The following is a 16,422-nucleotide window of genomic DNA, read 5'->3' as shown; positions in this document are numbered from 1 at the left end:
GCAAAGGGATTTTAACATGGGAAGGGAGCTATATTCAGTTAAACTCAGAAGTAGGCTAAATGATTTGGCAGTATGGCCAATATCAATCAGAGTTACCCTTATTGACAAATTATCTTTTATTCAAAAGACAGAACAATTTTTAAAAATTTACCAAGTAAACTTATTGTATATTATAATCAAGCTAGAATAATTTTCCTTAAAATGATTTCTTAACTGAAGTGCAACTTTGTTTCCGTGTTAAAAGAATATACATAAGAACAAAAAAAATTTTTTAATCAATTTAAAACACATCAGCTTTCTGGAGTGTTGATAAGGTCTTAAAAACGGCGACACAGAAAATTACTCATGATCTTATATACCAATTTCCTTTGAGGTATACAGTTTCCAAAAGAAATTAAAAGTTTGCTATTCACTGAAAAAAAAAAAGAAACAAATATTTTTACCAAAAAATTGCTTTCAAATGCTGTATCTAGATTAGAATGCCCCCTGCTGGTATAAAAAAACAAAATTAGATCTTAAAAAAAACCCCACAAACACAATATAAACCCAAAACTATATATATATATAGTTCTTAAAAACATGTATATATATGTATATCTCCTATAGAAAAACTGATGCCAAATTCAGAATATTTTTCAATTCTGTTAATTCATAAGTCACCAAATAGCAGATTTTATATAGAAAATTAAGAGCCCCAAATCATGTATTTGCAGACTCTAGAAATTTTAACAAGATTATTCCAAATTATTTGAAACTATCTGCTAAGCATGTATGGAGCTGAAACAAAATCACTACTGCAATGTGATATAAAGACAACTCTAAAGAGAAAAAAAAAACCCCACACTGTTTATGTTTTTATGTAGACAACATTCTAAAACATTATTTTTTTAAACTTGGCAACAAAATTTTCCCTAAATTTAACTGAATTTTCAGTCAACATTGACAGTTCGAAAGACCAGAAAGCTCATTGACATTCATCAGCACAATGCAATCTTCTGCTTAGTCATGAACTGAGACAAAAGTTCAAGAGTTTCTGAATTGAGCAAAAGACTTTCAGCTCCAAAAGCATCAATATATATGTTGGCAAATTAATTTAGACCCTACTAAAGAATCTAAACTCCTACATGTTGAAAAGACTAATTTTACTCAGTGAAATTAAAGATGAAAGAATGTATTGCTTAAAGAATGAAGAGTTCAACTTCATCAAGTTATCTACTTAAAACAATTCATATTTCAATTACAATCACTGGTATCTAACTTGGTAGCACAGCTCCTCTAGGGAGTTCTACTAGGAACACTTGGTTTAACGGATTAATGACAATAACAACAACAAAAAAATCAACATTCACGTTTTCCAAAACTTCACTAATCAAAACTGGTCTTTCCCCTCCCAAATTAACTCAAGGGACTATAGAAACACTATTGTCTACATAGTCAAAATGGTAATATGGTTGTCATTTTTAAGTTTCAAGACAGCTAAATTTTATGGATACTATTCAAATTCATGGAGATGGGGTACAGAACTCCCAGAGTCTATCACTTAACTGACCAAATAAAAATAACAGGCTCACAGACATGAGGAAAATAGTAGAATTGCCACCTTCTCCTCAAAGGTCTTCAAATTCCTCAAGACTAGCTAGCCATATAAAAGAAACTTAAAAATGCAACAGGATACATGAGCTAACTGGGGCTTATTCCTTTCCTTTCTCCAGCTGTGAGAGAGCTGCCAAAGTATCAGCCACAGAAATTCAACTCACAGAAAAGCATTTCAGGTCTTCACCGTAAGGCCATCTGATTATTTCTTATAAAATTCTAATGTGCTTGATTATCTGAACATGACTATTTTGAATAGCCGTTTAAAAAAAACATGCTACTCACTCTGGAGAAAATGAGAAACTAGGGACCAGACACCAAAAAACAAAATGAACACAAATGCCTCAACACTGTAAAATATAAAAAAATTCTTCCATTCAAAATGTATACACAGACTAATAGTTAGAGAGGTTTATCTGTAAAAGTGAATTTGCAACACATCATATTTCCCAAAAGAACAAGTATGATTCTTTACTGGGAATGTTTGCAAACTGGGGGAGTGTATCTACATCTAATGGGTAAGGGCCACAGACACAATAAGCACCCTAGTACACATGGGGTTCCCACAGCAAAGAATTAATCAGGCTACAACATAAATAGTGCTATGGTTGAAAAACCCTGCTCTACAGAAAAAGAGCCAATGGGGCACAAATCATATACGGACAATACTGGAAAAAAATTCAAGGATAAAAAAATTACTCAACATGTATAGTTCTTAATGCAACAATATTTAATTAAATATTATATATCAAGCATCCCTGTAGAATCTGAACACCTGTTAGAGTTCACATTCTCCTGGAGGTTAGGCAGTCACATAGCAGACCTCTAATTTTGTTATGTGAAAGAACTAGGGCAATTTCTCACTATACTGTTTTGGGTGGTGTCACTAATGTACCATGGGCATTATAATAGCTAAAACATTCACCTGGAAGAGTGATTTTTAACCTAAGGGAACAGAAAAATGGCCTTTAGAGCTTGTTAAAGATGCAGATTCTTACAGTATTTCATCCGCAAATTTCATCTGTTTCAGCAAGCCTGAAACAGGGCCAAGAACTTGCTTTAACAAATTCCCCTACCCAAGGCAGACAATCCACTGACCACATTGAGAAAAAAATGTTCTAGAGCAGGGATCAGATCTCTTACTATAAAGGGCCAAAATTTTTTAGGCTTTGCATCCACATACCACCTCTAAAGCATATTCTTTGTTTTCGTATACAACCCTTTAAATATGTAAAAACAATTCTTAACTAGCAGACCATACAAAAACTAAAACAAGAGGGTCAATCACATGTAACTAAATTAATTAAAATTCTATAAAATTAAATTTTAGCTCCTCCTCTCACTAGCTGCAATGCAAATACTCAAGTTCATTATATTGCTGCGGCTACAAAAACTAAGATCATGGCATCCGGTTTCATCCCTTCATGGCAAATATATGGGGAAACAATGAAAACAGTGACAGACTTTATTTTGGGGGACTACAAAATCACTGCAGATGGTGATTCCAGCCATGAAATTAAAAAACACTTGCTCCTTGGAAGAAAAGCTATGACAAACCTAGACAGCATAATAAAAAGCAGAGACATTACTTTGCTGACAAAGGTCCATCTAGTCAAAGCTATGTTTTTTCCAGTAGTCATGTATGGATGTGAGAGGGACTATAAGAAGAGCTGAGCGCCAAAGAACTGATGCTTTTCAACTGTGGTGTTGGAGAAGACTCTTGAGAGTCCCTTGGACTGCAAGGAGATCAAACCAGTCAATACTAAAGGAAATCAATCCTGAGTTTTCATTGGAAGGGCTGATGCTGAAGCTCCAACTTTGGCCACCTGATGTGAAGAGGAGCTAACTCATTGGAAAAGACCCTAATGATTGCAAAAGACTGAGAGCAGAAGAGGGCAACAGAGGATGAGATGGTCGGATGGCATCACTGACTCAATGGACATGAATTTGAGCAAACTCAGGGAGATAGTGAAGAACAGGGAAAGACTGGTGTGCTGCGTTCCAATGGGTTGCAAAGAATCAGACATGACTGAGCAACTGAACAGCAACAACTATATTGAACAGTATAGATATAAAACACTTCCAGATGTGAAGATCTAAAAACTTACTCGGAATAGACTCTCAGATCAGATCCTACACCTGACCTAGCGAATAAAAATCTGCAAATTTCCAAATGACTGACATGTGTATTAGTTTGAGAAGGACACTGTAGAAAATTCACAAAGCCTATTACAACAAATGACAAGCTTTCAGAAAACCTCTAGAAGAGTTTCTTTTATCCAGATAACTTACTGAGCTTATTTAAGCCATCAAGAATTTCATAGCACACCTGTTAACATCCTGATGGAAATGAGTTTAGAAAATGCTGCATCTGAGAATAAAATACCTATCTTAAAAATGATGTAAATTCTAACTAAAGAATTTCAAGTGATTCCTTCCAATTCTCAGTAAACAACATGCAGGAAGACTAGAACAAAACACAAACACTTGTTCTGATGGTAGATGGGCACCTGAGTTACCCAAATTCACTTACAAACCAAATTACTGCCTACAGTAACCAGATTTCATTCATGCCTCAGCAGAATGGCAAATTAGCACAAAAGCACTTGCCACTCAGGTCTCTCCAAAGTTGAGACTAAAACTGCTAAATCTTGAAATTCTAAAAGCATTTAATATTCTCAGGATATAAACTAGAACATAAAGGCAATGGCATAAAAAGGTATATTCCTCGAGTACATAGATAACAAGAGTTATATATATCACATGTAAATACAATCATACTGAACAAAAACTTTATAGACATTGGAATGAGAAATACATGGTTAATATATGTTGGGTTCTTAAGTTTAAAATTGCTGCCTAATAGAAACAATATAAATAAGGAAGCAAATAATGACAATACCTCTTGACCAGTTAAGAAAAGTAGCAGATCTCCTTCCTCCTCTTCACACATATGAATTTGGATCACGGTTCGAATTGCCGCTTCAAGATAATCTCTCTCTGGTTCAGGAGTATAAAAGATCTCAACAGGATGTGTACGCCCAGGAATAGTTAAGAGAGGACAGTTATCAAAGTAAATCTGGAATTTTCCTGCATCCAGAGTAGCACTCATAACTATAACCTGAAAAGAAAACAGTAAATTATTTGAAGCTGTCTTCAAAGACTGTAAAGAGATGAGTAACGTTTATTGCTCCATATGTATCCACAGTGTCTCTAGTGGCCCAGACAGTAAGGAATCGGCCTGCAATGCAGGAGACCGTGGTTCAATCCCTGGGTCAGGAAGATCCCCTGGAGAAAAGAAGAGCTACCCACTCCGGTATTGTTTCCTGGAGAATTCCAAGGACAGAGGAGCAAGGCGGGCTAGTCTATGGGGTCACAAAGAGTCAAGACATGACTGAGCAACTAACACTTTCACTTTTCATATATCGATTATGCCTTAAAAATTGTGATAAAAAAATCAAATATAGAAAAGCTGAGCTACAGAAAATTTACATTTTTTAAAAGTAGGAATAAACCTGATATCCAATAAATAAACTACCATGTATTTTCATGACGCAACACCTTAAAAACCGAAGTTTATAAAATTACATAAAAGGAATTGATAAAAGACATCAATATGTAATATAATCGTTACTATGCTATTAAAAAAAATGACAATCTCACACACAGGGAAAAACAAAGAAAGAAAAATAAATAAATTAAATCAGTGGTACAAATATTTATCCATTCTTCCAAATCATCTTTACTAAGCATAAGTTCTTCAGAAAATTTTCTAAAACAAACAAGAGGTTTTCTATACTACTGAAAAAGCCACAGCTTTTTCATAGACAAAAGGTTTTTCAGGTGCAGGCTTCATGACTGTGCAGTCACCCTCTCTTTTTTTAAATTACACATGACAAAACCCATTAAATAGAAAGCTCTCCCATTAAACATTCCAATATAGAGTTCTTAATTTCTACTTTGAGCTCCTCCCTTGAAATTTCAATAGCTCATAACATTTAATCAGTAATAGTACTTATAGTTATTCAAATATATTCTTTAAAAGTATAAGTTTAATTTTTAAAGTCAAATCAAACTCAGCATCAACTTTTTTAAGACCCAGAATCTTTCTCTCCAGTGTACAAACCTCTGTAACACATACAATACACTCAATACTAAGTTCCAATGAACTGCACAAATACAATGCAAAAAGGGAACTTCATAAAATGGGAGACAAAAATGTCCACAAAGTCAGTTAGTTTTAAGCTCTTATCAACACAGTAACACTGGCCAGGGTGTAAGTGGTATAATGGACAGCGGGTGGGAGTTGGGGGGGTGGAGGTGCAGAACCAAGACCCTAAGTTAAGGGAAGGCATTTCTGAGGAGCAGTATGTTCTGGATACAGTTATTCCACTCTCCAGCACTATGAGTTAGACTGAGTGAGTTTGTGTTAGGACAAGAACAAAGATTTGATCCTTAATGAAGGTGTCCCCTTACTTAATAAAGGGCAGGGTGAGCACAAGGTTTAAAAACACCATGACATAAAATCATTTAAAATGAAACAAAAAACTGGTGCACTATATAATGAAATGATTAAAAACATATTACTAAGAAGTGGAAGTATATTTAGAATCTAAAACAAAGACACAGCAAGAGAAATTAAAAAGAAAGTATAAAACCACTGCTGGCACTTTCCTTATTTGTTTTTATAAGGTGATTATTTTTGTAGTTGTAGTGATCAGCATGTACTCCCTTTTAAATATATACATATATTCATATACAGGATTTTTAAAGAACCAAACAAATAAACTAATTCACCTTTAAATCTGATCTCTGTCTAACAACCTCCTTCAGAACACCCATGAGAATATCTGTAGCCAATGTCCTTTCATGAGCCTCATCAAGAATTATTACACCATAACGCTCCAAGAGAGGGTCATTCATTGCTTCACGAAGTAGCATCCCATCAGTCATGTACCTATATTGACAAATAACATGTTGGTTATTTAGTGCATTTAAAGTTCAAGACATAAATATGAAATGCAAAGACATCAGATAAATATAAATTAAACCCTTGTTCAAAACAATTATTATTTCATAATCAATTACAAAATTAAGCTTCCAGAAAACCTTTTTAGTGAATGTGTCAAACAAGTTATACATTATCAAATTCTGTCAAATGAGACTGTAATACCAAAATGCACTGAGAAACAATGTTAATCTGATGATGACAGAATTAAACACATTTCACACAAATGCCAAAGTGAAAATGGTCACTCAAATAAATTTCTTAAAAACAAAATAAAATTTTAAATATTCAACTTGCAAAACAAAACCAAGAAACCATTTTAAATTGCTTTATCACATTACAGCACTAAAATGTTGTATTTCTTTAAAACTGCACTAACTTCCCACTTAAGCTAACAGGTTCAAAAGGGCTGAGAGAGCATGAGTCTACCATCTTTTCTTCCTCAGCCCCATCTAAATCAATAAAATGATGGTAAAGAATCAGAAAAAGGAATACATTCATGGAATGAAGAGCAACATTACACTGCGGAAATGCTGATAAATTATGGACAAGGCATATAGCATTATCTGTATCACTGAACCAAAGAGGAAAACTAGGTTTAGGGATGGTTTAAGAGAAGACAGCTAATACAGAATCCAGACACTCAGATGAAGGGTGGTTTGAAGAATGATTTGTATGGGTCAGTGAATCTCCTGTCTATTCCATTCTGGCTGCTACTGTCACTAATACAAAACATCCTGCATTTGGCACTTGGACAAAAGGAAGTCTGCTTTCAAATGCTGAAGTCACAGGCCATTCAGTTAAATACAAATCCATGGTTTTATTTACATAATTAAAACAAGTATAAAAATCTGAAGTCATCATTTATGACTTCACTATTCTGGCTCTATTTTTCACAAATTAATCTTTCAAGGACCAACTTTGTATTTTTAGCCAAAACCATCTGTTGAAGCACTAAGTTCAACAAAATGACAGTGTACAACCCAAGTGAAGCCTTGTCTTTATTCTGTCTAAACTTAGTTGTAAATTAAGACTTTTGGCAAAGAAATACATCTTCACTTGATATATTTTATGCTTCTTTCTTCTTTGGTCCTATTTTAAATAGGAAATGATCACATTCTTGACATTGGCACAGCACTACCTGCAAGATTTTTTTTTTTTTTGCAAGACTATTTTATATTAAGACCATGAAAGCAAAAACAGAGCCAATTAAACTATGACTCAATGCCTTAACCACAGTGCATGAATCAGCTACTCTAGTCTCTAGATGTTTTGAAATATCTTGATCTATCAGGACACTTGGTAATCTCTCCTGCCTGCAGGTGTTATTACTGACACAAGCTAGGCAGTCCTTTTGCACATTATCTCAGTAGCAAAACATTAATACAGTTTCATCTACTTGTGGATAATTTCCTTAGTTTCAACAATACTGTCTTTTGCTTTGCAAGGCATAAAACATGGATTGGTCGCTCTTTGAACAATATCTTCTTAAACACTATCAAATTTATACCATGTTGCTCAGTTTCCAAGCCTACTCAATTCAACATGGAATTTTAGTGTAGTATTTTTGAAAATACTGTTAATTAACAAATAAACTCAACATATGTAGTTCCAGAAATACGTATTTCTTATGTGAAGTGACGACATGTACAGCTAGATCAAGTTCAATCACTAACAACCACCTAACTTCCACCTGTAAGACCCTCAACAGACTGTAAAATGCATTCTAATGTCACATATTAAATTGTGATTAAAAAGTCACTAAGTATCGAACTTTCACTTGAAAACTCCTTTTAAAAACAATACCCCTTTATTTTGATCTTTCTTCAACAAGTTTCAGACCACCACAACATGATGATGGCATCCAAAAGCAGAGCTGACCCAAATACTCATTCTTTCCTATTTTTCTAAGAGGGGAACAGTTACAAATGGCAGCTTACAGTTATAATTAGATTAATGAACTATTATTTGCTCTTTTATTAACAATTATGCATTATCACCTGAACCAAGTTAAATGGTCAACTAAACCCAAATCCTCGGACTTCCAGATTCTAGAATGAGAATTAACATAATTAAATTTGCTGCTTTCCCAGGGAGTATTAGCAGTTAACTTTTCCAGGGCTTTAAAACCAATGGAATAGCCTACTAAGACTAGGTATCAGTATACCGATTCCCAATCCCAGGCCCCTCAGACACTGACATACTCTCCTCAAAGTCCCACGACTTCCCTGGTGATCCAAAGATTGAGAATTCGCCTGCCAACGCAGAAACACAGGTTTGATTTCTGGTCCGGGAGGATTCCATATGCCCAGGGGCAAATAAACCCAAGTACAACTAGTGGGTCTGTGCTCCAGAGCCCATAAACTGCAACTACTGAAGCCTGAACACCCTAGAGCCCTTGTTCCACAACGAGAAGCAACTGCAATGAGAAGCCAGAGCACCACAACAAAGAGTAGCCCTCGCTCACCACAACTAGAGAAAGCTCTCGTGCACAACGAAGAAAAATTTTAAACAAGCACAGAAAAAAAAGGAGAAAGCTATCACCTGATAATTTGCTAGATATATGAAACCCTTTCCCAAAAAGCCAAAGTAATCTGATAGAATACAAAAAAGACAGAACCAGGTTCTGATACCCCTATAAAGACCCTAACTATTTCATCTAGTTCAAGTTTTACCACCTTTCATGCTGCTAAGTCGCTTCAGTCGTGTCCGACTCAGTGCGACCCCACAGACGGCAACCCACCAGGCTCCCCCGTCCCTGGGATTCTCCAGGCAAGAACACTGGAGTGGGTCACCATTTCCTTCTCCAGTGCATGAAAGGGACAAGTGAAAGTGAAGTCGCTCAGTCGTGTCCGACTCTTAGCGACCCCATGGACTGTAGCCTACCAGGCTCCTCCGTCCATGGGATTTTCCAGGCAAGAGTACTGGAGACTACCTTTCATAGTAGCAATTAAATATTTACCCAGACTAAGGGGTGAGCCATAAAAATAGGGTGCCACAATAATAAGCTTCAATTACATAATTTTGAAGTTTTAGTAATGGACTAGCAACCAAACTTTCCCAGGACAGCCAAACTCTACATTTTACTGGGCATCCTATTATCCACAATGTTTCTCTAACCGTCTTGGGAAAATACTAGCTTAAAAGGTCATCAGTATCATCTAGGAACTTGTTAGAAATACAGAACTGGCCTCACTTGGGATCTACTTGATCAAAAAATTTGCATAGATAGCAACCTGTGTTTGCTTTCACATTTTCACATTTTGATGCTTGCTAAGCTGCGGAAAAGTGTTAAGTCACTGTCGTGACACTTTGTGACCCCATGAACTACAGCACACCAGCCTCTCCCATCCATGGATTTCTCTAGGCAAGAATACTGGAGTGGGTAGCCATTCCCTTCTCCAGGGGACCTTCCTGACCCAGGTATCCAACCAGAGTCTCCTGCATTGCAGGCAGATTCTTTACCATCTGACTTATTACTTGCTGTTTATATTTACTTTAGACTACAGAAATGAAGTTAGACAAAAAGCAAATTCGAGCAATTTTTTATTCAACCTCAAAATGGGTTGTAAAGCTGCAAAGACAACCTGCAACATCAACAATGTGTTTCACTCAGGAACCGCTGAACAACATATAGTGCAGTAGTGGTTCAAGTAGTTTTGCAAAGGAGACAAGCCTTGAAGATGAGGAGCACAGTGGCCAGCCACTGGAAGTTGACAACGACCAAATGAGAGTAATCACTGAAGCTGATCCTTTCATAACTACATGAGAAACTGTCAAAGAACTCAACTACGACCATTTTATGATCGTTCAGCATTTGAAGCAAACTGGAAAGGTTTGCTGAAAAAGCTTGGTAAATGAGTACCTCGTGAGCTGACCACAAATGAAAAAAATTGTCGTTCTCAAGTGTTGTCTTCTCTTATTCTACACAACAGAGAACCAGTTCTCAATCATATTGTGACATGCGACAAAAAGTGGATTTTATACTACAACCACCGACTAGCTCAGTGGTTAGACCAAGAAGCAGCTCCAAAGCACTTCCCAAAGCCAAATTTGAATAAACAAACTTACTTCTTGTAGGCGAAAATTTATTAATAAAGATGTGTTTGAGCCTAGTTGCAATGATTTAAAATTCATTGTCGGAAACTGCAATGGTATTTTTAAAATTATTTTTTCCACTCATGATCCTTTAAATTGAAGTATAGTCGATTTAGGGCTTCCCTAGCTCATCACTTCATGGCAAATAGATGTGGAAACAGTGGCAGACTTTATTTTGGGGGGTTCCAAAATCACTGCAGATGGTAATTCCAGCCATGAAATTAAAAGACGCTTACTCCTTGCAAGGAAAGTTATGACCAACCTAGACAGCGTATTAAAAAGCAGAGACACTACTTTGTCAACAAATGTCTGTCTAGTCAAGGCTATGGTTTTTCCAGTAGTCATGTATGGATGTGAGAGTTGGACTATAAAGAAAGCTGAGCACCGAGGAATTTATGCTTTTGAACTGTAGTGTTGGAGAAGACTCTTCAGAGTCTCTTGGACTGCAAGGAGATCCAACCAGTCCATCCTAAAGGAAATCAGTCCTGGGTGTTCATTGGAAGGACTGATGTTGAAGCTGAAACTCCAATATTTTGGCCATCTGATGCGAAGAGCTGACTCATTTGAAAAGACCCTGATGTTGGGAAAGATTGAAGGCAGGAGGAGAAGGGGACAACAGAGGATGAGATGGTTAAAGGGCATCACCGACTCAATGGACGTGGGTTTGGGTAAACTCCGGGAGTTGGTGATGGACAGGGAGGCCTGGCGTGCAGAGGTTCATGGGGTCGCAAACAGTCGGACATGACTGAGCGACTGACCTGAGCTGAACTGAAGGAGCTCAGATGGTAAAAGCATCCACCTGCATTGCAGGAGACCTAGGTTCAATCCCTGGATTGGGAAGATCTCCTGAAGAAGGAAATAGTTTCCCACTTCAGTATTCTTGCCTGGAGAATTTCAATGACAGAGGAGCCTGGCGGGCTACAGTCCATGGGATTGCCAAGAGTCAGACACGACTGAGAGACTGACAGACACATAGCTGATTTACAATGTTATGTTTATTTCTGCTGCATAGTAAAGTGATTCACTTATACATACTTTTAAAATATATATTCTCCATTATGGTTTACCGCAAGATATTGAATATAGTTCTCTGTGCCATACAGTAGGACCTTGTTTAAGATATGCATTTGAAAACAGTATCATAAAAATGACTGTCAACCAGGTAGCAATATGTCTGGAAAGCTGAGAAAAGCATCTTCGATTCCAAAAAGAAATACAAATGGCTCATAAGTACATGTAAAGATGCTCAATTTCATATAAAAGAAATGCATATTAAAATCATAATGAGATTTCACTTTTTAACTTACAATACAGACAATCATAAAAAGGTTCCACAACAAAGTGCTGGCAAGGCCATAGAAACAGATACTCATTTGCTCATCCCTTAGTCAGAGTAGCTAAAATACAGCAACAGCTAATAAAATTCCAACACACCCTTTCACCCAACCAGTTTCATTTTTAAGAAACTCATTTCACAGATATACTCACCTGAACATGTATGAAAAAATGTGTGTACAAGATTATAAGAGAATACTAAGGACACCAACTGATTTTAATAAAAGAAACTGTAAATTCTGAATGTCCATCTAAGGAATTAAATGATGCAGTCATCAAAACAAATGAAGCAACTTTACACTGTTCTAGAACAATCTCCAAGAAAAATATAAGTGAAATTAGCAGCCATATGTCTTGAACCAGCCCTACTATTAAAGCTGAAATTTAACATGTTCTGAAAATCCTAGTTATGTGCTGCTATTCCAATCCTGTTAGGGTTTTGGTTACCTTTCAAAGTATAGGCTTTACTCTGGCATGACTAAACATGCAGATAAATCAAAACTATTTCTAGAGGATCCAAAATTTGCTCAGCATGACCAAAAGAAATTCCTGGTATCTATTTCACAGATCTAGTACAACCTGAGTAATTAGATTTACTCCCTTACAAATACTTACACAGAAATAATTATATGGAGCTGAAGAATGAGGATAGAGAGGAATAACAACATATACAGTGGTTAAGGACATATCCTTTTGGCAAGACAAACCTTATAGTCCCTGCTTTCTTACTGGTGTTCTACCTTAAACAAGTTCAACTTCTCTAACACTCCATTTGAAAAATGAGAATACGGTGGCTATCGTTCAAATTAAATAAAACAATATATATAAACCACCTAAGTGCACCAACTGCCTGGCACTTGGAGTATTCAATATAGTAGAACTGTACGCTACACTCTTAACTAATCTTCACCTAAAGAATGAATCCTTGGGAAAATCAACCTTACTATACAAACATATTAGAATATAACCACACTTCTGTCCCTACCAACTAGACCAACATAATCTTATGTTACACAATGATAACCTTTTAGGGCAGAAAAGAGAGTTGTATGTACGTATCCTGAGTGATATGCTTCAGAAAAGCTTGAAAAAGATAAATCACACACAAAAAACCCATCAAATGTGAGATAACTATAGGGGAGCGAAAGGGGAATTCCAGAAGACTGAACTCTTAAAATTCCAGAAAAGCAACACCCGTGTATTTTGCAAGTGTCTCAGTTTAATCTCACTTTAAGAACTAGACATTTTACTAAGTAATGGAACTACAAAGGGCCCATACTCAAGGAAATGGTGTTGGTTCTACATTAACAGATTGATAAATGAATGTGTAAGTTTTAGGTTAAAATAAAATGTTTAAAGTTCACATAAAATTCCTATTTACCATTAAGTTTTTAGACTAATCCACTATAATCCAGTCAAGTGACGTCTCTATTAAAGAAAAGCTACCCACAATAAAACGTCTACTTATACAGGTTTGTGTGTGGTAATTTCTTCAAACTTATAATGGATCAAGACTTCTGAAAGAGACCATGACCAAACATAGCACTTAATGCAATTTTCTACATGTAACTTACTTTTGTTTAAAGCCCCTATCAGCAGAATACTTCTCTGAATGACAACAGTAAGGAACAGACAGATGACAAGGCTAGAACAGCTTGCATTTATCAGGGATAATACTAGAAGACAGAACCACATATAGTGATTTTATAAAATATTGTTCCTTTCACCACCAAATATGATGAGTCTAAACACCCTACCCATCCTTCACAATGTCAACACTATGAAATGGTTGATCATCCCCACAAAAGCTAACAATTTTTAAACATGTTTAGAGTGAAAGCTGTTATACTTACTAAACAGCTACTGATAAAACTCATCAAATTACCTTCATCCATCAAAACGACTGTTTTCTTGTATCAATTAGTACTTCCATATGACATGGGTACAAAGAGTTGAGAATATATTTTAAGTATATATAGAAGTCAGTTTAAAAAATAAAGTTTTTTTTACCTCTTTCAGAGGGCTTCCCTGGTGGCTCAGATGGTAAAGAATCTGCCTGCCACGTGGGAGACCTGGGTTCAATCCCTAGATTGGGAAGATCCCTAAAGAAGGGACTGGCAATCCACTCCAGTATTCTTCTGCCTGGAGAATCTCATGGACAGAGCCTGGTGGACTACAGTCCATGGGGTCACAGAGCTTGACACGACTGAGCAACTAACACACCTCTTTCAAGTGATCTAGCTATTTCCGGACTCATCTCTAACTTACAGAGCTCACATACAATCCCTTAGCACAATCTAGGTTTACACTACTGTGTAGAAAAATAAAGGTGGCAGCATCCAATCTGATTCGAAGGTGTAAGAAACTGCTGTGTTCCAACAGCAAAGACATCACGTTATTAAATAATGGTGAACAAGAATGAAATCAATTACTGAGCTTTTTCTTTCAATGTCCAAAATTTGTTTAATGGGCTATTAAGTTGTTAGAACATAAATTCTTATTAGAATTTTGAGTTATTTCTTTAGGCCTAGAGTGCTATGAAAAACTCCTGACATTAAGCATGTTACAAACCAAAGCAGCATGAGAATGTCTACTCTACTTAATATCCAACTTATCCACCTAGTTAACTTGCCTATCTAGGTCTCTCCATCATTCTCAGCTCAAATGAGGCACTTTCTCTTCTGTGAAATCATCTACACGATTCATGTGACATTCTAACTACCTTAACGGCTTCACAGCATACCTCCTCTATCAAGTCAGGAAAGAGGCAACAACACTGACATAGTTCCTTAATATACACAATGCTCCTTTCATTTGTAAAGGGATAAAGATTTATATAGGTTCAAGTTTAATTTGACATTCTCAGCAAAAGCATTACCCAGTATGATTAACACTAATCTAACTATAACCACAACACTATATATAGCATTATATTGGTTACAATGAGAACAAACTACTACTAGATGTAAACAGTCGCATGGAAAGGTACCATATAGTACTCCAAATAATTTGCAATCTAAAATGCTTTAATGCAATTCTAATACTTAAAAAAAGCCAAGCAGAAAAACATCACATCTATTTATCAAATACATAGCCTCCTATTTATTAACTTACATGCTGAAGATCAGCAGCCTAAGCATACAGCTTTATTTTGGCAAATAGCCAAAATACACTTGGTATGTGTTTCAGAGTTAGAGATCTAAGCAAAAGAAACACCTAAGAAATTAACGAGAAATGAGGAAATGATAATGGCAACCCACTCTACAATCCCTGCCTGGAAAATCCCATGGACAGAGGAGCCTGGCAGGCTACAGTTCACGGGGTTGCAAAGAGTTGGACACGACTGAGCCACCGAGCACACAAGGAAATTAAATCATTTTTTCAAAATATACTGCTTATTCCTCAAATTTTCATAACTTTTGAAGGAAATGATCTCTTATCTTTATAACAGAATTTAGAGAAAGCTAGGATGAACATGTATGTTCTTAGTATTTTCTTAAAAGATGCTGGCACCATAAACAAAGAGAGACGTCTATAACTAATCCCTTGCAAGTGCTTTAAATAAAACAAAAGGTCAAATGTAATACTATATACAGACCTTTAGGAAATCAAGTTAGCTTTGTATGAATTAAAAGTCAACAGAATTTTGTCTAAGGTGACAACAGTGATTTTTTTAGTTTCTATGACAGGAACTGCTGAAGTGGTAAATAACCACATTTATTCTTTAGACCTACTCCTTTCTGAAGATCCAGTAAAACTACCTTTCCCTAATTCAGAGATACACTTGAATTAGAACAAAGCCCACCATACAACAGATGCTCGATAAATTATTTATAATTGATGTTTATATAATTAACAATCTCTAAAGACCAGATTTGTTTCCACATCTTACCTTCAGCCCTAAAAGAATATTTGGATTCATTCATTCATTTCATATTGACAAGTAATATCAATGTTAGTTCAAGCTAAAACCCCCAAATTGTAATTCAAATACTGTATTAAAAGGGACTTTATTAAATTAGCTTTGTAAGCCCATTTTAAATTAACCGGGTTAACTGGTTAATAAAATACAGTAATTTCTCACAGTGAAAATCTACCACCACTATCAGCAGCAGCAAGAGAAGAAATGTTGACTTAGCACTTGCTGTGTTACAGGTATTATTCTAAGGGACACACACAAATTACACATTTGATCTGAGAACAATCCTAAGCTGTAGCTGTTACTATCAGCTCCATCTTCTGAAAAAGCAGTAAGCTCAAGGAGGTTAATTAACATGGACAAAATCACAGCCAGTAAGTGGCAGAACTAGGACACAACTAGGCACTATGATCCTAGAGTCTGTGCTCTACAATCTATTTTGATTCTTTTCTCAAGTCAAGTTTTTAGA

At 36.0% G+C, this 16,422-nt stretch overlaps 1 protein-coding gene across 2 annotated transcripts in view; it reads right to left on the bottom strand.

The window, feature by feature from the left end:
- DHX15 (DEAH-box helicase 15) overlaps nucleotides 1–16,422 on the bottom strand; it is a 52,585-nt gene that overhangs the window by 19,733 nt on the left and 16,430 nt on the right. For both annotated transcript variants that reach the window (XM_081544808.1, XM_081544890.1), the window contains exons 4-5: nucleotides 6,391–6,550; nucleotides 4,496–4,714 (exon numbers count right to left, since the gene is read on the bottom strand). In XM_081544808.1, coding sequence (XP_081400934.1) covers nucleotides 4,496–4,714; nucleotides 6,391–6,550 — 379 coding nt within the window. The remainder of the gene's footprint in view (nucleotides 1–4,495; nucleotides 4,715–6,390; nucleotides 6,551–16,422) is intronic.

The sequence above is a fragment of the Giraffa tippelskirchi genome, chromosome 1 (assembly GCF_054371585.1).
Source record: "Giraffa tippelskirchi isolate mGirTip1 chromosome 1, T2T-mGirTip1v1.2.pri, whole genome shotgun sequence".
NCBI lineage: Eukaryota > Metazoa > Chordata > Mammalia > Artiodactyla > Giraffidae > Giraffa > Giraffa tippelskirchi.
The sequence above is the reverse complement of the archived record's forward strand: the minus strand, read 5'-3'. Positions and strand labels throughout refer to the sequence as shown.